The 24,186-nt window shown below is 45.4% G+C and overlaps 1 protein-coding gene across 1 annotated transcript in view; it reads right to left on the bottom strand.

Moving 5' to 3' along the window:
- Nucleotides 1-889: 889 nt before the first annotated feature.
- Nucleotides 890-24,186, bottom strand: part of Srd5a2 (steroid 5 alpha-reductase 2) — a 25,266-nt gene continuing 1,969 nt past the window's right edge. Inside the window, exons 2-5 of the mRNA XM_042054550.1 lie at nucleotides 17,634-17,797; nucleotides 14,558-14,659; nucleotides 11,288-11,438; nucleotides 890-3,960 (exon numbers count right to left, since the gene is read on the bottom strand). Of these exons, the coding sequence (XP_041910484.1) occupies nucleotides 3,894-3,960; nucleotides 11,288-11,438; nucleotides 14,558-14,659; nucleotides 17,634-17,797 (484 nt within the window). The 3' untranslated portion in view covers nucleotides 890-3,893. The remainder of the gene's footprint in view (nucleotides 3,961-11,287; nucleotides 11,439-14,557; nucleotides 14,660-17,633; nucleotides 17,798-24,186) is intronic.

Here is a 24,186-nt window from a genome sequence, read left to right as displayed (position 1 = left end):
GCTGTTTGGTTGCAAGTTTCTCATCAGAGCTTGAGTTGCCTTTTAGGCAGTGGAGTCAATGTCTCTCTTCATGAAGGTAAACCTTGAGGTGGGAATTCCTGAATAGAAACTTCCTCCCCATCAAACATAGGGATCATAATAAGGCTGGAAAATCCCTTCTGTATTAAACAGACTCATGACGCGTGTACCCACCAATCCTCCTAGAGTGAACAAGACACAACTCCCAGACATGCAAAGAAAGCATGTGTAGCTGAACAAGATACCGGAACTGAGATCTGGTTAGTTTTCTCCCGTGTGACTTCTAAACTAACCCACACCGCAGCTCTAAAGAGCAGAAGACATGTCTAATTCAACAATAGTCTCCGGGCTGTGGGTATAGTTCAGCGGTGCTGCATTGGCACCTGGCTTTAATCTCTAGAACCCACTAATATTTTTCATGTAGTAAAGAAGTGATTCCTGCATGGACCGGTTCCATCCATAGGTTCTGCTGGAACCTTGTGGAACCCTGCTTTGAAAAAGACTTCTGGCCCTCAAAGAGACCCAATGAGATGATCAGTTTAGCTCAGCACTTTGGGGAAGCATTTTACCCCCATAAGTCTCAGGGTTTCTGTCTATAATATGATGGCAGGGGACTAGCTGATGTCTAATGTCAGCTTACACATTTTAAATCTCGATCCTGAAAGTCAAATCAAGCACACTTTCTTCAGGCCGGCAGGGAACATTCCCTCTGTGAAAGCTTCTTGGTCCAGGGCAAGAAAACATGTCTTGGCAGTTAACTACCAGTAAGATGGTTTAGTGGAAACCACCCAGAGGAAGGCTCCACTCTGTTCCCTTGATTTTGTTACACTCTGTGTTTAGGGAAACTAGAAAAAAATAGGAACTACGTCTATGGAATGGGGACATGTTCATAATTTTATTGTGTTTAATGTATACATATATGTATGAATATACATATCCACATATATCCATATATATCCCTGTCTTCAACAAAGAACACTGAGGTTTAAAACAATGCTTTTAGATGACTAGGATCCCTCAGATGTCAAGGGAAGATCTCATATTACACACAAATAACTTATTTAAATTAAGAAGGTCTGTAAACAGGACACAAGATGGGTAAAAGCACTTGTCACCCAAACTTGATGACCAGAGCTTGGTCCCAGAACCCAGAACCCAGAACCCAGAACCTATGGTGGGAGGAACGAACTTGTACTCTGACCTCCAAATGCACGTGTGCACTCACACAAACTCGATAATAATAAATGAATTCATAAAATTTAATTTTATAGATGAAAGTCTGTGGTTAATTAAGCTAAGTTGAAATAGCAATAAGGTTTTGTAGAACTAACACACACACATAAATTGAATTCACCTGAATAAAATTCTACATAGTGCCCTCTTGTGGCAAAAGCACGCAACTGATGAATGGCAGGTTTGTCAGAGTACTAGGCCAAGGGTGGCAGCCATTTATTAAGCATTTTTCACATTTCAAGGATTGCCCTAGATTTGTTTCATGTGTCAATAAGATTTCTAAAAACCCATTTTAAAACAAAAAACATTCTAATACAGGGCCTTATGTATCTTAACCTGGCCTCTAACTCCTTATGAGGCAGAAGATGGCACGGCCTTTCTGATCTTCTAGTGTGGACCAAGCGCTGGGGCGAGCACCACATTGGCGCCCGACATGGAACCCAGGGCCTCGCAGATAGTAGGAAAGCACTCTCTAGAGGAACATCTCCAGCTCTACCATGAACGACATGGGGAAAGTGGTTTTCAACTGTGGAGAGTCCTGGAAATTTTTTCTTTCAGGTGAATTCGCCACTCGCACAAAAGCTTATATAGCTTGCATCTTGGACATTCACCAAAGGCTTGTGCCTTAGGGTTAGTTCCCAGCTTGGCACCCCTGGAGGGCGGGTTGTGGGTCACTGAGAAGGGGAGGCATTCCCTCAAAGGAGAACTGTGGAACTCTGGTGCCTCTGTCTCTTTCTCCTCCCTCCCTCATTCGCCGGGAGGTGAACGCAAATGTTCTACTAAATGATCCCACCACAATGCACTGCCTACTATAGACCCAAAGCAGTTTTGGACCAAACATTCTGTGTTTTGCTCATGTTCCATTCTAGTCTGTCTTTTATGCCTCTCCCTCCAACTTCTTAAAGGAATGCCAAGATTTCAGTTCATATAGAAAACCTCCAAATTTTTACAATTTGAAACTTGAAATTTAAAACAAAATAAAATAAAACTGTGTGTGAAAGCCTGCCCACACTGAATGAAATAGGTTTTCTGCCCAGGTGAACGTCGGCTCACAGACCTCAGCTTCTGCCGTCGGGGCCTTTGTGGACTGATGTTCAAGCTACGGCTGGAACATGTCTGTCTTGTATGTCTCGAGGCTCATAAGGAAGAAATTCCAGAAGAAACTGCTCGGGGCTTCTGGAATCCTTCACATCATTGTAGACATCTCCTCCATGTAAACAGCCTATCGTCTTCTGCATGAACTTCTCATGCTTGATGTGTCCATGACATTTGATATTCCCATCAGTTCCGAAAATCATGAGTTTACAGTGTCTGTCATAACACATTTCTTTATTCTCTCAGGAACCACTCATAGCTATATATTTTTCTCTGTGTTCAAAAAACAATCTGACCATCAAGAAAATCTATCCCAGTTCTATGGATAGAGTTATGATAGCTCTAGTGGGGACCGTGAAAACTCTTGGAAGATCAGGATATTCATTGACTAAGACACTTGTGGACATTTAGACTTGGGTCTGAGAAGGGAATTCCATCATTAAAGTTCTCCCTTCTCATCTCTTCCTAATTAACTACTGAAGAGGAAGATTAGTACCTGACCATTCCTGGGGACCATGAGCCTATCATCAACTCCTTTCCCATAGTCCGTCTGTTGTACATGTTGGTAATTTATGTGCAGATAAATACAAAGTAATTTAGGCATGCTCTGAACCTGCGACACTTGAAAATGTAAATCTCTGCCACTCTGTGGGCGTACAACAGGTTTGCTTCTGATGAGCTCTGTAAGCCTTGCCCTCACCCCAGACAGTCTTTTCCAGTTGGTTAGCTGGTTGATTGGTTGGGTTTTTCAAAACCAGAAATCAAAGTAATGGGTTTCACTGTGACATTTTCCTACATACTTTATTTTTGCCAATCCCCACTTCCCTCCTCTCCTTCCCTGTTCTCTTGCATTTCTCCTGCTGGCCCCTTCCCTTCCCCGGAAGCAGCCTCTCTCTGCTTTTGTCCCACACCTATTCCATCCTCCTCTTTCTCCTCCAAAGACCTCTTCTTACATTCTTATGATCTCCTTCCTAATTTGATGAACTATATGTCCCCCAATACACACATATAAACAGACACATATATACATATAAATTAAAATCTAGGATCTGCATGTGACAAAAACATGCAGTATTTATCTTTCTGAGTCAGGTTATGTTGCTTAATAAAATAATTTCCAGTTCCACCCACTTTCCTGCAAATGTTATGATTTCATTTTCCATTATGACAGTCCAAAGCGTTTTGACTGCAGAACTTCCAAAACTGATACAGAGTAAAAATAAAAAAGTCACATGTCTTCAGATCATACAATGAGGGGGGGAGTGTGGGGAAAGGGAAAGCTTCTAGAAGGAATAGCTGAGGAGAAAATGTCTCCAAGGAAGGTCCTCTGTGAAGCCCCAACAGGAAATTAGGCTAAAGCTCCCTGGCAGACAGGAATAAAGGTTAAGCAGGCATGATTCAGCATGCCTCAGGCAACCAGAATAACAAGAGACCTATGATCACATACATCATATGAGCAAGACACAGGCCAGTTTCGTTTACAGCTTATAGTTTCAGCAGCTGGGTAGTTTCCTTGTAGAAGCTTTGCTCCTTAAAATTGGGGCTCTTTAAAAGATGAATGGAATGAGGGCTTTCCTAGATTTGGGGTAATCCTCAAACGTCTTGAGGTAGAACCTAAAAGGACAAGAAAGGAAGGAATGATTACAAACAGAGTAGTTGTGAACAACTGAACTTCACAAGCCAACCCGGTTATTCAGCACCTGACCCTTCCTGGGCCCGTGTGCCATCATCGGCCCCTTTCCTACAGTCGTCTCTTGTTAATGTTGGCCACCTGGGTGCAGACAAGTACAGAGGACGATCAGAGGGTAGTGGAGATGATTTTTACAATATGACAGGTGCACTCGACACTCAACTTTACACTGGAAATTGTTAAAGTGGTAAATTTTATGCTGTGCACATGTCACCAATTTTTTTTTAATAGACAAAGGAAGTACTCATTTGGCCTCACTCTGCTGAAAACTACAGGAAGCTAGAGCCTCCCAAAACTCTGGACAACTGGTGAACTAGTGGCGAATTAGTAATGGGGGTAACCAACTGCTGTCTGGTTGGACCAGAGGCCTGCTCCACAGGAAATGCACACCTGAGACGAGAAACCTGGACAAGAGTCCACGGCTGAGGAGGTCCTAGGCCCCACTGAGACGATTCTACTAAGTGGAAAAGACGTGCCCATCGAAGTGCTGTCTAGCTACATTTATACCCGTAGATGGGCGCTACGGCTTGGCTCAGAGCGGCTTCTTTTGGCAGTGGACAGCAGTAACTGCAAAGACTCATAAAGGGTCAAAGTGTTAAGAATAAGGAAATGCTAAGTGCTCAGCCATGAAATGAGCTTCTGGATCACTCCAAGGCCTAAGGGGTATCACAGAAGATGGGAGAGGAAGAATGTGCGGGTCAGGAGAAGGCATGAAATGAAGTGGAATACTGTCTTTAGAACACGGCATCATCCAGCAGTGAAGAGCACTTGTTGGTCTTCTAAAGAACCCAAGTTTGGGGCTGGAGAGATGGCTCAGTGGTTAAGAGCACTGCCTGCTCTTCCAAAGGTCCTGAGTTCAATTCCCAGCAACCACAATGGTGGCTCACAACCATCTGTAATGAGGTCTGGTGCCCTCTTCTGGCCTGCAGGCATACACACAGACAGAATATTGTATACATAATAAATAAGTAAATAAATATTTTTAAAAAAGAACCCAAGTTTGGTTCCCAGCACTCATGTGCAATGGCTCACAGCTCACAACTCCATGCCTGTAACTCAGCTCTGTAACTCAGCTCCAGAAACTGAGGCATACACACATGATGGAGGAGGGTCATCTGTCTATGTGTTACTTTCATTGGTTAATAAAGAAACTGCCTTGGCCCTTTAATAGGACAGAAAATTAGGTAGGTGGAGTAGACAGATCAGAATTGTGGGAGAGAGAAAGCAGAGTCAGGCAGATGCTTCAGGCAGTTGCCATAGTCAGTCGCCATGCCTCTCCTCTCCCAGACAGACGCAGGTTAAGATCTCTCCTGGTAAGCAACCACCTCGTGGTGCTACGCAGATTACTAAATATGGGTTAAAGCAAGAGGTGAGAATTAGTCAATAAGAGGCTGAAACTAATGGGCCAGGCAGTGTTTAAATAAAAAAAGGGGGGATTAACTGGTTTGATGGGATGATTGGTATTCGAGAGTTATTGTTTTTAGAAAATTGTATTGGTGCTGATTCTTGTATATTGATATATTGAACATTGTATGTGAGTATGCTTCTACCTCTATTTATTGTATGAGAGTATGCTTCTATCTCTGTTTAAAACAATTGTTATATTGAGATATTTACCATATTGTAATGTACATTTCTACCTCTGATATTATTTATGTAATGACATTGTTTACATTTGGAGATCATTGTCCTCATTTATTGCACAGTTTATTCTCTTAGTCTTCAAGTTAGATAGGTATCGAGAATTATAAATCAATAGTCATATATGTTTGTCATATTTATATTTAGGATAATCAGGTTTTTTAGATACATAGAGATTATATTTAGTATAGATAGTATAATCTTCTACCTCTTCAAAGAGCTGTAGAAAATGGTCTTTAATTTAACCTAGAATTCCATGCTAACGAGACACAATCACTCCTGGCAACACCGCTCTATTCCCAAGAGAACGTTGAGCACCAAAGACACTCCACTGGGAGCTTGTCTTCTTTTTGACAGAACTGGCCTTTGGGCAAAGAAAAGCCCATACCTCGACTATTGACAAAAATACAAAATATCCATAAGTGGATAAAACAGGATTGTCTTATCTTGCCAAGACAGGGTAGGATAGTTCTAAAAAAAGTTCCTTGCCTTTGATAATGGTATGTCAGTTATGTTAGGCCTTAGCCAAAGTTGGTTGCCTCAACATTGTAAAAGAGACTTTGGGTGATTGCCCAGGTAGTCAGTTGTCTCTATCATTTGTTGCACATTTTGGAAGTTTCTCGTTTGTACTTCCTGGTTGCTTAAGTAATATTACTTCCCTTCTCAGATCTTTGATGGGGTTGAAGATTAGATAATTGTAGTTACCCTCTACATTATTTAGACTCCTTAGAATAGAATACTTAGTAAAACTTTTGTTATATGTTTCTTGCTTAATATTGTCTGCTGTTTGTAATTTTATATTTATTATCTGTTCCCACTGTATATAGTTGTATTTGGTTTTGAATCTGTCTTATTTAGACAAAAAGGGGAGATGATGGGGGAGCTGACCAATCCCCTTGTTTGAGGGGCGTGTCCCCTGGGGGGGCCAATACCTTTCAAACATCCGTGTGCGCGTTTGTTTTCGCTCTCTTTGTTTCCTGTGCTTCGCTGGAACTCTGGCTCTGTAAGTTTTTCCCTTTTCCTCCTTTTATTAAAGCTGTGTATTTTATAATAAAGCTAGTTTGGTTAATTCCAATTGCCAACCGACCACGCCCCTTCACACACACGCAAGTACGCATGCACGCATGCATGCATATGAACACACAGACACACACAATACATGTAAGTAAAATAAAAATAAGCCTTCAAAAATAAGATAAAACCATTTAAGAGCGGGGGAAACAATAAAGAGTAGTAATGGTGAATGTGATAAAATATATTATATATGTAAGAAAATGCCATGAGGCTCATTATTGTGTCTAACTAACACATGTTAATTAAAAAAATTACAAAAAGTTATGGGAAAAGTTAACCTCAGAGAATTGATAGCACTTTTGGGAAAAGATCCCTTCCTGAAACTTGGGAGTACCACTATTACTATGGATTGCTATACCACTATCATGAATTTTGCCCCCTAAAAGGTAGGGTGAAGTCCTACCTCCCAACACCTGAAGATGCAATCTTATTTTGGAACTATGGTCACTGTAGATGTAATTAATTAAAATAGCTCATAACGGTGCAGGGTGGACCCTTAATCCCATAGACCTGAAAAGAGGCAGGAAGGCATATGGGATTGGAAGGTCACAGGCAGACTGGCAGAGATTAGAGATCTGCCCCAGTCATGGAAAACTAAGAATAACAGTCTCCACCAGAACTGAATAAAGGCAAGAAAGGATTCTTCCTCAAGCCGTTCCAGAGAGCATGGCCCTACCTGTACCTTAAGGCCAGTCCTCTGGTCTCCAGAGCCATGAAGAGAGAGAGTTCCCTTGTCCTAAGCCCATGCAGCTGAGGGTCATTTCCTCTGACAGCCTAATGAGATTAATGCATTTTACGAAAAGCCTCTACCCTGTGTGACTAAATTGTCCTCTTTGCTAGCTGAAGCTAATGGCCCTTGAGGCATAATAAAGACCAAATACACTCAGCTAAAGTGCTTTGGGTTTAGATCGGAAAACCAGAAAATAAATAAATAAATAAATAAATAAATAAATAAATAAATAAATAAATGAAATGTGCCAGAAGGGCCTGGCCTGTGCTGATCTGATTTGAAAAGATCCCGACTGCTCAGCCCTGCCCTGCCTGTGCCTGTCCTTGCTTCATGCGCACCTTCACAAAGCCCTCTTGGTCCATTAAAAGAGCCACCCCTGGCTCTCCCTCCAGGAAGACTATAACCAGACGGCCTCAATTTGATTCTGATATTGCACCAGCTGGAAACTTCTGGTGGAATTCCTGACCAAGTATTTTGCGGTCTAGGTTTTTTTTTTTTTAAAAAAAAAAAAAAACCCTTATGCACCCGGCAATGCCCTGACCTCTGCCACTCTCTCACTGCCTCTGATGGGCAGCAGACTCTCCTGAAGTGGGAGGGCTGTTATGTTGTCTCTCAAAGGCCATGAACCTCTGAAACCCCGCCCTCTCTCTGTCTCTCCCTGTCTCTGTCTCTCTCTGTCTCTCTCTCTCTCTCTCTCTCTCTCTCTCTCTCTCTCTCTCTCTCTCTCTCTCTCTCTCTCTCTCTCCCTATCTTTCTTTCTTTTTCCAAGACTGGGTTTCTCTGTGTAACAGCCTTGGCTGTTCTGGAACTGTCTCTGTAGACCAGGCTGGCCTCGAACTCACAGAGCTCCATATGCCTCTGCCTCCCCAGTGCTGGGATTACCCTGCACCTTTCAATCCAGAAGGTGATAGAAATAGGTCATGGGGAAACTTCCACTTTGACTGTTCCCGAACTGGTCTCAGTTCCACTCAGAAGAAAGGAGATTGCACCTCATTTAATCCTGAAGACTATTAGAGAAATCATTAACGAGGAGAGACGCTGAGGCAAGAACTTAAGGAGCACTCAGCCCCGTTCTGTACCCCATGTGTTCCTCCCTGGTCTCTCATCTTTCTAGCTACAAAAGTTCCTTTAAGGTAAGCAGGTGAAGTAAACAATTCATTACCCTTTCCTCCCCACCACCGCTCTCCATTATCCCTGTTATTCTACTCAACCCTTGCCTGATGGGTTAAAGCTGAAGACCAACCTTCCAAAGGAACGCCTTAAATGCCTGCAGTCCCAACATGTACCAGCAGATGGCACACTCAGGGCTCACCTGCTTACCTTACCTTTCCAAGAAACCTGGATGTGCTGGCAATGGTCTCAGCCATGGAACACACGTCAAGAAATGGGACGGAAGAGAACTGAATTGAAGCATGGACATTTGCTTCACCTCTTAACCCATTATCAGAACTTTCCAGTCAAGTGGTTACCAACACCAGGCATAGAACCTGAACCAACCAACTCACTGTGGGAAGCCGTCTTTAACTTTTATTCATATGTTAATTATGCATAGTAATAGGCTTCATTATGACAGTTTCATACACTTGTAAATGCACTTTGATCATTTCTTTTACCCTCTCTTGTCCTTTTCCACTCCCACTAATCCCCTTTCTCTTCCCAACTATTTCCCTTCTGTTTTTATGGTTTGTTTATGATTCATCGAGTTTCATTAGGGTTCCTCATAGGAACATGGGCACCTTACCATTGGCTACACCACTGGAAAAAAAAGTCTCTCTCTTTCTCCCATCAATCATTAACTAAATCCTCAGGGAAGAAGAGTGGGAGACCCTCCTCAACAAGGTGGGCATGATGGCTGCCCAGCCATCACCTCTGGTGCCTCTGTGTAAGTTATCATTTCCGTTGTGTCTGGGCTCCCCGGCTGTCAGAATTCAGGCAAAATGCTTAGTCACCCCAGGCGCTAGCATTTCCAGGGTCCTGTGGCTGCTCATGTGCCATCAGCATTCAGGCAAATTGCCTAGTCACCTTAGGGCCTTACACCTTATGTAATCTATGCCAGCATGGCCACGTAATCTATACACATGCATGGTATGGGAAACTATCCCGGAGATTTTTACGTACCAATGAGGTTAAATTTTGCCTTTTTACCTTTTGTTCCTGGTCATCGAATTTGATCATTGCCTCAATCTTTTCAAATCTATTTTCCATTGCCTTTTGTAATGTCTGGATCTCCTGTCCATTGTTCTGCTCTAATGCCCTCTTTGAGGATTCCAATATATGAGGTCTGTCCAGTAGAGATAATGTCTCATCCTTGGAAATAATGTTTATAGTATGCACATTACCTGAGCTGGTCCGAAGGGAGTGAGTTTTCTCCATTGATTGTTCACAGTCAGTTACAGATTGAACTCCTGTTCCACACTCCCCCCCGCCCTTTTACATGCGCTGAACTACCTTTAAAAGTGGACACACCCACTCCCCCCCCCCCCCCCCCCCGCCTCCTGCCACATTCCTTCCAGACAGGCCTGTTCACTCCCTCCTTCCCCTTCCCCCACTCTTTATTAATAAAACTCTTAAAGTGGGTTTCATTGTCTATCTTGTGGTCCATTCTCTTGCGCACAATAATATCAATCTATACAGTCTTTTTTATTTATTTATTTACTGCTACCATGTTGGGACCATTTGGAGTCCTGGCCTCCAGCTGTTCTTCCCTGCTAGAGATCTTTACTTTCCTTCTGATTTGAGTTACTGAGAGCTGTGTGTCAACGTTGTTTACCAGCTCTGCTTCCTGAGCACGCGTTCCCTTGCCTTGAGGATCAGAGGACAAGGTTTTCACCTGTTGGCCCACCTGACTGTTGGGTATATAAGCCTCCATGATGCTATCGAATAAAGGGTTTTTACCAGTGACTAGAGGACCATGTCTCTCTCTCTGTGTGTCTTTGTGTGTTTCAATCTCCAGCCCCTTGCCTGAACCTCGCAAACTGTATTGTAGTGCATAGAGCGCAGACAGGCATTATGCGCTACACTAACATTATCCTACTCAATTCCAGCTTCAGTAAGAGCTTGAAAAGTGAGAATTTCATCACACAATTTGATTATCACATTTCCATTATCATGTGTTTGTAAATCTGATTCCATGTGCTACAGTCTCACTGGAGAAGAATGTTCTGTGATGCTCTTGGGACACTGTTAGCTGTCACTTTGACTTCTCAAAGGCAAACCTCTGGTAACAGCTGTGAGGAACTATTAATATGAAGGGACGGCCTCAGAAAACGCCTGTGAGGGGCTGTCCTGACGAAGTTTATTGCTATGGAAAGACCTATTAAATCATGGTAAGACCATTCCCTGATGAGGGACTTTGGACTGTATAAAATTTATACAGAGGTTCTCAACCTGTGGGTCACAACCCCTTTAGGCACACATATCAGACATCCTGGTGAGAAGATGTTTACATTACGATTCAAAATAGTAACGGATTTACAGTTGTGAAGTGGCAATTAAATAATGTTAGGGTTGGGGGTCAGCACGGCCTGAGGAAGCGTGGGAGGGTGGAGAACCGCTAGTATGAACCAAGAGGGCAAGCGAAGCATAGCACACATGCATGCATTCATCTACTTTCTGCATTTGATTGTGAATGAATGCAATGGGACCACCTGCTTCGAGTTTCCGCCCCCTTGACATCTTTGCAATGACACTGCCCCCATAATCCGGAAGTGAGCCAATTCAACCCTTTCTCCCTTACGTTGCTTTCGTCAGGGCGTTTTAATCGCGGAGACAGGAAACAACAGAGACGCCTCTGCTGAAAAGCTTACCTGTGGTGGTAAAAAGCTTGCATCCCAAGGAAACAAAGTGAGAAAAATGCAAACGCAAGGGCTGGAATGGACCACGTGGCCAAGGCATAGCCCATCCATTCAATGATCTCACCCAGGAAATTGGCTCCCGAAACATACGTAAACAAGCCACCTGTGTGTAGAGAATCAGAAAAAACGATGCTCAGAACCTCAGTTCTGTGATACCGCATCCCTGGCTGTTGTTCCAGAACACACAAAGGTAAACGGTAAGATGGGAGGCCCCTTCTGCAGCCAGAATTTAGAGGAAGCCTCTTAGAAATAAGGGAAAACAAAGCAACCACAGCCCTTTGCCTGCTGAAGGTTCTGGAATCCTGGAGTGGCCCCATCTACTGATGGACATTGTCCGGATTCTTTACAACTGTTAAGCCACCAGCTTTGAGACAAGATGAGCAAGAGGTGCAGATGGCCTGTTTCTCATCTCGCTCCATTGTAAAGGACATTTTCAGGCGACTCCTTACCTTCCCAAGCCTTCCCCGGCAAGACCCCAGTCACACAAAGTAAAACAACGCGCTACATTGAAATAAAATCTTAACAGGTGTGAGCAATGATTTGATTTGTTTGGACCCTTTGATCCTCCACTACCTGGTTCCCTGCCCTCAACACTGCTCGTGCTGAGCGCAGAGGATATTCGCCCTGCTGGGGATAAAAAGCTCTGTTGCTATTGAAGCGTTTCACTTCTACCCACCAGAGAGCTCCCGTCTCAGAACTATCTAGAAATCAAGGCATTTCTGACGACGTTAAATATACCCACACTCAAGCTTTATGAGCCGTCTTAAACTAGAAAAGTTGTGACCAAAACAGCTTTTCTCCTTCTGTAATTACGTTAAAACGTGCTTTTAAGTCGTTCTCTCTCACTCTTAGAACTCCGTTGGAAACCGACCTTGGCAATCTGGTTTCTAAGAACTGTCCCAGTTCATCTTTACTTAATTATTAAACCGGAGTTTTCAAGTGTTGAGTGCACTTAGTGTTGGAATGTGAGCGCTGCCCACGGAGTCCTGTGGGAACATTTTGTCCCCAGTTTGTGGTACCAGTTCAGAAGGCTGTGGAACCTTCCGGCCATGGGTCCTTGCTGGCAGGTGGAAAGCCATTCCCGAGGGGGGATAGCTGGCCTGGTTCCTGCCCAAGCCCTCTACTTTCTGGCTGGCTACAGAGAGAGATGTAAACAAGTAACCCCACGTTCCTGCCACCAATGATAAGAGCCCTCCTACCTAGCATGCTAGGTGTCCTCACCTCCTCTACCTGGACACTGAGATAATTAACGGTGCTCCTGTCCAGCGTTCTGTCCCAGCTGTGAGAGATATGGTTGACACAAGGAGCAAGTTTCTCCGAAGAATGACAGTGTCATTGTCTTCCTGCCCATGACACCCGTGACTTTGTGAGGGTCCAATTACCCATGAACATCATGAATGGTCTAGCTTAGTTCCTCGGATACCAAGGAATTAATAATACTTACCATTTAAATATATTACTAACCACAATAGCTTTGCCACTGTTAATCAGTGGTTGCTGGTCTACACCATCATATCATAATCCAGGACATTTTTATTGCAAACGAGGGCTCTGTTTACATCCGGAAGGGCGGGAACCACTGTCCACTTGCCTGTGTTGATCACCTTGACTGATTCCTTGCCGAATGCTTATTCGTCAGACTCTCATACCTAGTTTCTTGGGACCAGTTACACTGGTTCGTTCTCTGTATCTTGATCTCGGACACGGCAGTCACATGCTACCCAGTGGCACGTCACAAGTCACCAGCAGACTGCAGATGTGATGCTGAGCCACATAGACTCTAACAGACTTCGAGTAGTCACCGTTTGGTGACATCACAGCCATTGCAGTGTAAGTACAGCACGCTGCCCGTCACTTGAAAGCTCAGGCCCCGTCATCACCAAACTTGCGGACCTGAGTTCAATCCCTGGTCCCCACATAAAAGCCAGACACAGCGGCACATGCCTGCGATCCCAGTGCTGAGAAGGTAGAGACCGGAGGATCCTGGAGCTCCACGGCCGGACAGTCTAGCTACATCGATGAGCGCCAGGTTCAGTGAGAGACTGGATCAACAAAATGAGGTGCAAGTGCAATTGAAGGAGGCACTTGAGTTCGAACTCTAGCCTTCACGTGGATACAAACACACACGCACAAGTGCCCGCACACACACATGCACACGCCAGACAAAATTGTTTTAATTAAAAAGTAAAATTTTAGGAAGAAAGTACAAGCATATAATTATAGACAGGATTTAATCTTATTAAGTGTCTATGTTCTGGTTTATATGCTTTCTAAGCTACTCATTGTTAGAACATAATTCTTCAATTTAGAAAAATGTGACCCATAAAACAATCCCACATTTGATCTGGGAGTGGGGGAGCCATAGCTATACATGCATGTTGCTCCCTAAAGACTTTACAGTGGGCACGAAGGCAAAATACATGATACTGATACTTGTGATCATGTGTAGGCCTAGGCTAAGATGGGTTTGCCTCTTACCTTTTAGCAAAAAGGTTTTTAAAAATTTAAAACTTCAAAATAGCCCATACTCTGTAACCTAGGTGTGCAATAGACTGCCCCATCCAGGTTCTTGTTAGCACACTATGATGCTCACCTGACAATGAAATCCTTCGCTTCGTTGCTAGCGCAGCCACTCTGTGTAGATGACAGGCTGTAAACTGTCCCCACCTCTTAGCCAAGCTTGGTGCCCTCTGTCACCTTGAGGGTACTATGATCTTCCTACCTAGGGTGAGCAAGGGGTCTTTTCTCTCTCTCTCTCTCTCTCTCTCTCTCTCTCTCTCTCTCTCTCTCTCTCTCTCTCTCTCTCTCTCTCTCTCTCTCTCTGTCTTGCTCTCTCTGTGTGTGTGTGCCTATAACAAGGCCAGTCTTGAACTCACTACATACTAAAGAATGACCTTGAACTCCTGACTCCAGATCTTCCTGCCTCCCCTTCCTAAGTGCTGGCATCATAGATATGTACCGCCATGCCTGAGTTAAGTGTTGCTGGGGATGGAACCCAGGGCTTCATGCATGCTAGGCAGTCACTCCACCAACTGAGTTAGAACCCTAGTTGTCTTGGAGCCTCCTTAGATTCTGCAGAAGGGACAGAGTATGCAGGGGAGGACAGAAGCAAGCCACAGTGTATATATTGCATAGTTGTGCTGTCACGAACCCTCCCCATTTGTCAACCCCTGGGGCAGGCTCCAGTGAACACTGGAAATCTGGGAGCCAGGGAGGCATTACCTTGTGGAATCTTATAGACGATTTCTCCAGGCTTCCTAAGCTGGCGCAGCAGGTAGTCACTATGGATGTTGATCCCCATCCCCAAAACAAATAGGAAGACACCTTGGCAAAGAAGAGAGGTGACAGGTCAAAAGATACACTCTGCTTTGATATTTTTCACACAAGATTTTTTCTTTCTTTCTTTCTTTCTTAAAATAAAGGGAGGGACATGTAGTTGCCAAATCTAAGAATGGTATTCAGATATGGTCTGAAGCTTTCTGGGAGGAGAGGTTTTCCTGTTCCTAGGGTAAAAATGTTAGCGCTCTCGTAAGGTGATGGACAGAGGAGGGGGAGTGGGGCAAGCAGGAGACAACAGCATTGTGTGTATTAAACAATAAATAGATAAAGCAGTAAGTAACAGCAAGCACGTGGCTGAGTCACTACTGGACAATTGGCTGGCTCATTCGCCGGCCAGCTCCACGCTCTCCTTTGTCATGCCCCACTGTGAAGGTTGGAGTTGACATACACATGCGTGCAATGGTCAGTGCACAAACTATCAATAAAAAAGTGACTCGTATTCTTCCTATTTAACAATATAAATATTATGCTCAAGATAATGGTTTAATAAAAATAAGAATTATTCATTTTAACCCAGAGATCTTTCTTTTTCTGCTGTTTTGTTCCACTTCTTGGTTTTGTGGCCAAATAACACCCTACATGTGTAACCGTACTTCACAGCGAAGCCTCTGCTCCTTTGTGATGTTTGAATGTTTGCTCTGACTACAGCATAAGAAGAGGCTGAAGGACAGGCTGGAGACGGGATTCTCAGTGTGGAGGTTACTGACTGCAGACATCCGGGCTAGACGGAACTGTGGCTTGGTGTAGAACAAAGCTAATGCAGCTGAGGAGAAGAAAGCCCAGCACGAACTGGTTCTGAAGACAGCGGAAATAGTTAAGTCAATAGGCAGAATGCGACAAGTAATATTAATAAGGACTAAGAATGATTTCTAAGTCAGGCAATAGTAACACACAGCTTTGATTCCAGCACTTGGGAGGTAGAGGCAGGTGGACCTCTGTGAGTTCAAGGCCAGCTTGATCTACAAAGCTAGTTTCAGGACAGTCAGAGACACTATGTTCAAAAAAAAATCTATATTGATCTATTGGGCTTTTTTGACATGAGCCAAGATAGTGTACAAAGAATTTAAATATCCTGGACCTTGGTTCTTCTTACAGACGTGAGGGGAGCGAGCCAGGGAGATGGCTCAGTCAGTAAAGTGCTTGGTTTGCAAGCATGAGGACCTGAGTTTGATCCTACTGTCCATGTTTTTAAAAGTCCAGAATGGTGACACACATTTAGAAACCAAGTAAAGACGATATAGAGACAAAAAGGTCCCTGGCACTCCCTGGCCAGTTAGTCTAGTCCTATAGCAACTCCAACTTGGGTGAGAGACCTTGTCTCAGAAAGCAATGCAAGCAGCTGTCCGGAGGAACAGCATCCAAATTGACCTTGGACCTCCATGTGCGCACACACACAAACACAAAGAAACATGTATATACACATAAATACAGTGGGGGGAAATTTTATTATATTTTTATTACTTTAAATTATTTTTAAATTTAAATATATTTAATGATATTCTTTCCCTCCCCCAAGTTCTTCAAGATCCTTTCCTCCTAGTCCTATACAACATGATGTTCTTTCTCAGAAAACAAAAGCTCAACACAACAACAAATCATGCCAAATCAAGAAAATAACACCTCATCCTCCCCTCCCCCCCAAAATACTAAACTGTAATCAAATAAAAGCACACAAAAACTAGGCAGTGGTGGCACGCACCTTTAATCCCAGCACTTGGGAGACAGAGGCAAGCAAATCTCTGTGAGTTCAAGGCCAGCCTGGTCTACAAAGTGAGTTCTAGGACAGCCAGGGACTGTTGCGCGCACACACACACAAAAAAAAACTGTGTTGGAAAACAAAAACAAAATTTTTTTTTAAAAAAAAGCACACATACATACAAAAAACCAAAAACAAACAAACAATCCTGTGGAGTCCATTATATGTTGATCAACTACTCCTGAACATGAGGGCTGTCCTAGAGTGGCTAATATACCCTATGGTTATATATACACCATTGGAAAAAATTGATTTTTCCCTCTCCAGCAGATGTAAATGACAGTTCAGTTGTTAACCTTTACCCTAGTGCCTTGGTTTTCACTCATTCAATCACTCACTCATTTATTCATTTTTAAAATGTAACAAAATGAAATATAATAAAATAAAACAAAAACTATTATATTGAAGTTGGACAAGACAAAGCAACAGAAGGAAAAGAGCCCAAGAGAAGGCTCAAGAATCGGAGAAGAACAAAAATCAGAGACGCAGTTGTTCGCACACTTAAGAGTCCCATAAAAACACTAAACTGGAAGTCATAATAAAAGCTCAGAGGACCTGGTGAAGATAGATTCATGCAGGCCCTGTGCATGCAGCTTCAACCGCTGTGAGATCACATGAGCTTTGCTGTTGTTGAGGTAGAGAGCCTTGTTTTTTGGTGTCCTCCATCCCTTCTGGCCTTTACACTCTTCCCACCTCCTCTTCCACAGAAAATAGGAGAAATTTTTAAAGATCAGTTTCTTCAGTTATTTCAGGTGTTCAGGGAAAGCTTCTTTGAGGAGGGTAAAACTGGTAGAGAATAAAGCAAGGAAGAGGGCCAAGCCTCGAAGCTCAGCAAAGCAGAACAATCTAGGAACGGGGAGCGTCCTGGACAGAAGCGCTGGACAGAACAGGCCTGACTGTTTGAACCCCAGCACAGGAAAGGAGGTGACAGGGTGCAGGAATAACCTCCCAGTCAGAAAGACCCATAACATTTGGGCTTTGTAGGCAGGGGAGCAGTAGAAATCTCTCAGCCCATTTTGAGATGGGAGATGACGTGGCACATACTTAAATCTTCTCCCCAGCTGCCTTGTGGGGAGGAGGCCAGAGGAGGAGCCTGAGTGGAAAAGAATCTGGGGAGGAGGCTGCTGTAGGATGAGAGACAGTGGAGACTGACGCTGTGGGGCTGGGGCTGGCTGGGAAGGGGGGAGAGACGGGTCCACTTACCCAAGCTAAACCGCACATCTGTGTACCACTCCTCAGGGTATTCCGCGCAGTAAATCAGATAGTGCGCTTGAAGAAATCCATTTCCTATGCAGAAGGCAATTGCTCTCAGAAAGAGAATCACTGGGTAAGGCCTCCCTCTGGTGAGCAAGGAATAAATAAATGTCCTAGAAGGGAAGGAGAGAGTGATTAAGAGTCATTATTGTTGGGGAGGGGAGGGGTGGGAGTGGCCAAACCACTATATACTAGGGCTGTGCGACAATGCTCCTGTAACTTGTGAGGATTTGTCACCTATGTTGGTTTAATAAAACACAGATTGGCCAGTAGCCAGGCAGGAAGTAGAGGTGAGGTGACCAGACTAGGGTCTAGGAAGAGGAAAAGCTCAGTCTGCAGTTGCCACCCAGGTGCAGAGAAAGCGAGATAAAAATGCTGCACTCGGAAAAGGTACCAAACCACGTGGCTAAACATAGGTAAGAATTATGGGTTAATTTAAGTTGTAAGAGCTAGTTAATAAGAAGCCTGAGCTAACAGGCCAACAGTTTATAATTAATGTAGACCTCTGTGTGTTTCTTTGGGACTGAACAGCTGTGGGACTGAGTGTCACAAAAATTTCCATTTACAAACACTTAAATGGTGTTTAGGTGGCATGCTTCTTGATGGTGGCATGGACCTAAAATTTCCATAGAGTTATGATAAAAAAAAAAAAAACCATGGCCTAGAAACTCCACAGAGTTGCGGTAAAAAAATGTGGTTCTCTCTATTATCTCCACCATGAAGCTAGACTCTCAGGAAGCCAAGGAATGGGATAGAGCCACCACCAAAGCTTTAATCCTACCCATATCACTTAGCAAATTAAAGACTCATGTGGTCAGAAAAAGAGAAATAGACAGTAAAGACCAATTCAGACAGAGAAAAAACCTCTAAATAGTTTACAGTATGGTTAAAAATATACATAGGCTTGGGAGAAAAAAGAAAAAGGATAAATTTCTTTAAAAAAAAAAAAAAAAAAAAAAAAAAAAAAAAGAGTAGGCACCCAGAATCCTCCCCCCCTCCCCCTTCCTCATCCTCCCGTCTTTGGGGCCACAAAATCCCACAGCTCAGCCTGTTTGGGCTCTGGGGACCTGGAATTGAGTGCACCCAGGCCGGTGGGAGGTCCCCTCCTTCATTTGACTGCCCGGAGCAAGGTAGGCCTTTGTCTGAGAGCTGCTTGGCCTGCAAGGGGACCTGAAAGTCTGCAGGAGGATCCATCGTTCTTTGGGGTGAGTGAGGAGTGAGTGCCCGAACCGCGGCAGCTGCCCGGTGAGGGACCACCGACTCTCCACAACTCCCCCTGCCACCAGCACACTTCCTGCTCTTCCTGCAGGGGTTATTCTCCCCGGATACTGCCTCTCTCTTCCTGTCCCTTCCCAGCTTGCACCCAGAATCCTCCCCCCCTCCCCCTTCCTCATCCTCCCGTCTTTGGGGCCACAAAATCCCACAGCTCAGCCTGTTTGGGCTCTGGGGACCTGGAATTGAGTGCACCCAGGCCGGTGGGAGGTCCCCTCCTTCATTTGACTGCCCGGAGCAAGGTAGGCCTTTGTCTGAGAGCTGCTTGGCCTGCAAGGGGACCTGAAAGTCTGCAGGAGGATCCATCGTTCTTTGGGGTGAGTGAGGAGTGAGTGCCCGAACCGCGGCAGCTGCCCGGTGAGGGACCACCGACTCTCCACAACTCCCCCTGCCACCAGCACACTTCCTGCTCTTCCTGCAGGGGTTATTCTCACCGGATACTGCCTCTCTCTTCCTGTCCCTTCCCAGCTTGCACCCAGAATCCTCCCCCCCCTCCCCCTGCCTCATCCTCCCGTCTTTGGGGCCACAAAATCCCACAGCTCAGCCTGTTTGGGCTCTGGGGATCTGGAATTGAGTGCACCCAGGCCGGTGAGAGGTCCCCTCCTTCATTTGACTGCCCGGAGCAAGGTAGGCCTTTGTCTGAGAGCTGCTTGGCCTGCAAGGGGACCTGAAAATCTGCAGGAGGATCCATCGTTCTTTGGGGTGAGTGAGGAGTGAGTGCCCGAACCGCGGCAGCTGCCCGGAGAGGGACCACCGACTCTCCACAACCCCCTCTGCCACCAGCACACTTCCTGCTCTTCCTGCAGGGGTTATTCTCCCCGGATACTGCCTCTCTCTCCCTGTCCCTTCCCAGCTTGCACCCAGAATCCTCCCCCCCTCCCCCTTCCTCATCCTCCCGTCTTTGGGGCCACAAAATCCCACAGCTCAGCCTGTTTGGGCTCTGGGGACCTGGAATTGAGTGCACCCAGGCCGGTGGGAGGTCCCCTCCTTCATTTGACTGCCCGGAGCAAGGTAGGCCTTTGTCTGAGAGCTGCTTGGCCTGCAAGGGGACCTGAAAGTCTGCAGGAGGATCCATCGTTCTTTGGGGTGAGTGAGGAGTGAGTGCCCGAACCGCGGCAGCTGCCCGGTGAGGGACCACCGACTCTCCACAACTCCCCCTGCCACCAGCACACTTCCTGCTCTTCCTGCAGGGGTTATTCTCACCGGATACTGCCTCTCTCTTCCTGTCCCTTCCCAGCTTGCACCCAGAATCCTCCCCCCCTCCCCCTTCCTCATCCTCCCGTCTTTGGGGCCACAAAATCCCACAGCTCAGCCTGTTTGGGCTCTGGGGACCTGGAATTGAGTGCACCCAGGCCGGTGGGAGGTCCCCTCCTTCATTTGACTGCCCGGAGCAAGGTAGGCCTTTGTCTGAGAGCTGCTTGGCCTGCAAGGGGACCTGAAAGTCTGCAGGAGGATCCATCGTTCTTTGGGGTGAGTGAGGAGTGAGTGCCCGAACCGCGGCAGCTGCCCGGTGAGCGACCACCGACTCTCCACAACTCCCCCTGCCACCAGCACACTTCCTGCTCTTCCTGCAGGGGTTATTCTCCCCGGATACTGCCTCTCTCTTCCTGTCCCTTCCCAGCTTGCACCCAGAATCCTCCCCCCCTCCCCCTGCCTCATCCTCCCGTCTTTGGGGCCACAAAATCCCACAGCTCAGCCTGTTTGGGCTCTGGGGACCTGGAATTGAGTGCACCCAGGCCGGTGGGAGGTCCCCTCCTTCATTTGACTGCCCGGAGCAAGGTAGGCCTTTGTCTGAGAGCTGCTTGGCCTGCAAGGGGACCTGAAAATCTGCAGGAGGATCCATCGTTCTTTGGGGTGAGTGAGGAGTGAGTGCCCGAACCGCGGCAGCTGCCCGGAGAGGGACCACCGACTCTCCACAACCCCCCCTACCACCAGCACACTTCCTGCTCTTCCTGCAGGGGTTATTCTCCCCGGATACCGCCTCTCTCTCCCTGTCCCTTCCCAGCTTGCACCCAGAATCCTCCCCCCCTCCCCCTTCCTCATCCTCCCGTCTTTGGGGCCACAAAATCCCACAGCTCAGCCTGTTTGGGCTCTGGGGACCTGGAATTGAGTGCACCCAGGCCGGTGGGAGGTCCCCTCCTTCATTTGACTGCCCGGAGCAAGGTAGGCCTTTGTCTGAGAGCTGCTTGGCCTGCAAGGGGACCTGAAAATCTGCAGGAGGATCCATCGTTCTTTGGGGTGAGTGAGGAGTGAGTGCCCGAACCGCGGCAGCTGCCCGGAGAGGGACCACCGACTCTCCACAACCCCCCCTGCCACCAGCACACTTCCTGCTCTTCCTGCAGGGGTTATTCTCCCCGGATACTGCCTCTCTCTCCCTGTCCCTTCCCAGCTTGCACCCAGAATCCTCCCCCCCTCCCCCTTCCTCATCCTCCCGTCTTTGGGGCCACAAAATCCCACAGCTCAGCCTGTTTGGGCTCTGGGGACCTGGAATTGAGTGCACCCAGGCCGGTGGGAGGTCCCCTCCTTCATTTGACTGCCCGGAGCAAGGTAGGCCTTTGTCCGAGAGCTGCTTGGCCTGCAAGGGGACCTGAAAGTCTGCAGGAGGATCCATCGTTCTTTGGGGTGAGTGAGGAGTGAGTGCCCGAACCTCGGCAGCTGCCCGGTGAGGGACCACCGACTCTCAACTCCCCCTGCCACCAGCACACTTCCTGCTCTTCCTGCAGGGGTTATTCTCCCTGGATACCGCCTCTCTCTCCCTGTCCCTTCCCAGCTTGCACCCAGAATCCTCCCCCCCTCCCCCTTCCTCATCCTCCCGTCTTTGGGGCCACAAAATCCCACAGCTCAGCCTGTTTGGGCTCTGGGGACCTGGAATTGAGTGCACCCAGGCCGGTGGGAGGTCCCCTCCTTCATTTGACTACCCGGAGCAAGGTAGGCCTTTGTCTGAGAGCTGCTTGGCCTGCAAGGGGACCTCACAGTCTGCAGAAGGATCCATCATTCTTTGGGGAAGAGATGGGCAGGCGCCAATGCAGGAGCTCCTCCAACAACATGAAAGGCAACATGACATCACCACAAGCCAGACATCCCGAAACAACAAGAATTGAACACCCTACCCCAGAAGATATAGAAGAAACCGACATTAAACAGTACTTTATAAAAATAATAGAGGACCTTAAACAGGAGGTAAAAAACTGCCATAAAGAAATGGAGATGACAAACAAAAAGGTAGACGAAATAAATAAATCTCTCAAAGATACCCAAGAAAAACAAGAAAAACAAGAAAAAGCAATCAAACAGGTAAGGGAAACAGTACAAGACCTGATAAATGAAATGGAGGTATTGAAGAAAACACAATCTGAGGGACGACTGGAAATGGAAACTCTGAGTAAACGAACAGAAACTTCAGAGACAAGTATTTCCAACCGAATACAAGAGATGGAAGAAAGAATCTCGGACTCTGAAGATACTATAGAAGAAATAAACTCACAGATTAAAGAACTAAACAAATCTAACAAATTCTTAACACAAAACATTCAGGAAATCTGGGACACCATGAAAAGACCAAACCTAAGAATAATTGGGGTAGAAGAAGGAGAAGAATTACAACTCAAAGGCCCAGAAAACATATTCAACAAAATTATAGAAGAAAACTTCCCCAACCTAAAGAAGGATGTTCCTATGAAGGTACAAGAAGCCTACAGAACACCAAATAGACTGGATCAAAAGAAAGCATCCCCACGCCATATAATAATCAAAACACAAAACATACAGAATAAAGAACAGATATTAAGAGCTGCAAAGGAAAAAGGTCAAGTAACATATAAAGGGAAACCTATCAGAATTACACCTGATTTCTCAATGGAAACCATGAAAGCCAGAAGAGCTTGGATAGATGTGCTACAGACACTTAGGGAACATGGATGCAAGCCTAGACTATTATACCCAGCAAAGCTTGCATTCACCATTGATGGAGAAAACAAGATATTCCAGGACAAAAACAGATTTAAACAATACGCAGCCACAAATCCAGCCTTGCAGAAAGTAATAGAAGGAAAATCACAAACCAAGGAGTCCAACAACGCCGACAATAACTCAGGCATCTAGCGACCCTTCACCAGCACAACTAGAAGAAGGGAAACACACAAACTCTACCACTAAAAATGACTCAAGTTAACAACCACTGGTCATTAATATCACTTAATATCAATGGACTCAATTCACCTATAAAAAGGCACAGGCTAAGAGACTGGATACGAAAACAGAATCCAACATTTTGCTGTTTACAAGAAACACACCTCAACCACAAAGACAGGCACCTACTCAGAGTAAAGGGTTGGGAAAAGGTTTATCAAGCAAATGGCCCTAAGAAACAAGCGGGTGTGGCCATACTAATTTCCAACAAAGTTGACTTCAAACTAAAATCAATCAGAAGAGATGGAAAGGGACACTTTATACTCATAACAGGAAAAATCCTTCAGAATGAAGTCTCAATCCTGAATATCTATGCCCCTAATATAAAAGCTCCCACTTATGTAAAAGAAACACTTCTAGAACTCAAGGCAGCCATCAAACCACACACACTAATAGTTGGAGACTTCAACACTCCTCTCTCACCAATGGACAGGTCAATCAGACAGAAACCTAACAGAGAATTGAAAGACTTAATGGAGGTAATGAACCAAATGGACTTAACAGACATCTATAGAACATTCCACCCAAATAGGAAAGAATATACCTTCTTCTCTGCGGCTCATGGAACCTTTTCGAAAATTGACCATATACTTGGTAACAAAGCAAACTTCCACAGTTACAAAAAATATTAGTAACCACCTGTGTCTTATCGGATCACCATGGATTAAAATTAGAATTCAACAACAATGCTACCCCCAGAAGGCCCACAAACTCATGGAAACTGAACAGTCAACTACTGACCCACACCTGGGTCAAGGAAGAAATAAAGAAAGAAATTAAAGTCTTTCTTGAATTTAATGAAAACAAAGACACAACATACTCAAACCTATGGGACACAATGAAAGCAGTGCTAAGAGGAAAGTTCATAGCACTAAGTGCCCACTTAAAGAAAACGGAGAAAGCACTCATTGGTGACTTAACAGCACACCTGAAAGCTCTGGAAAAAAAAGAAGCAGACTCACCTAGGAGAAGTAGAAGACTGGAAATAATCAAACTGAGGGCAGAAATCAACAAAATAGAAACACAGAAAACAATCCAAAGA

Source organism: Arvicola amphibius, chromosome 2, assembly GCF_903992535.2.
Source record: "Arvicola amphibius chromosome 2, mArvAmp1.2, whole genome shotgun sequence".
In the NCBI taxonomy this organism is placed as follows: Eukaryota; Metazoa; Chordata; class Mammalia; order Rodentia; family Cricetidae; genus Arvicola; species Arvicola amphibius.
The sequence above is the reverse complement of the archived record's forward strand: the minus strand, read 5'-3'. Positions and strand labels throughout refer to the sequence as shown.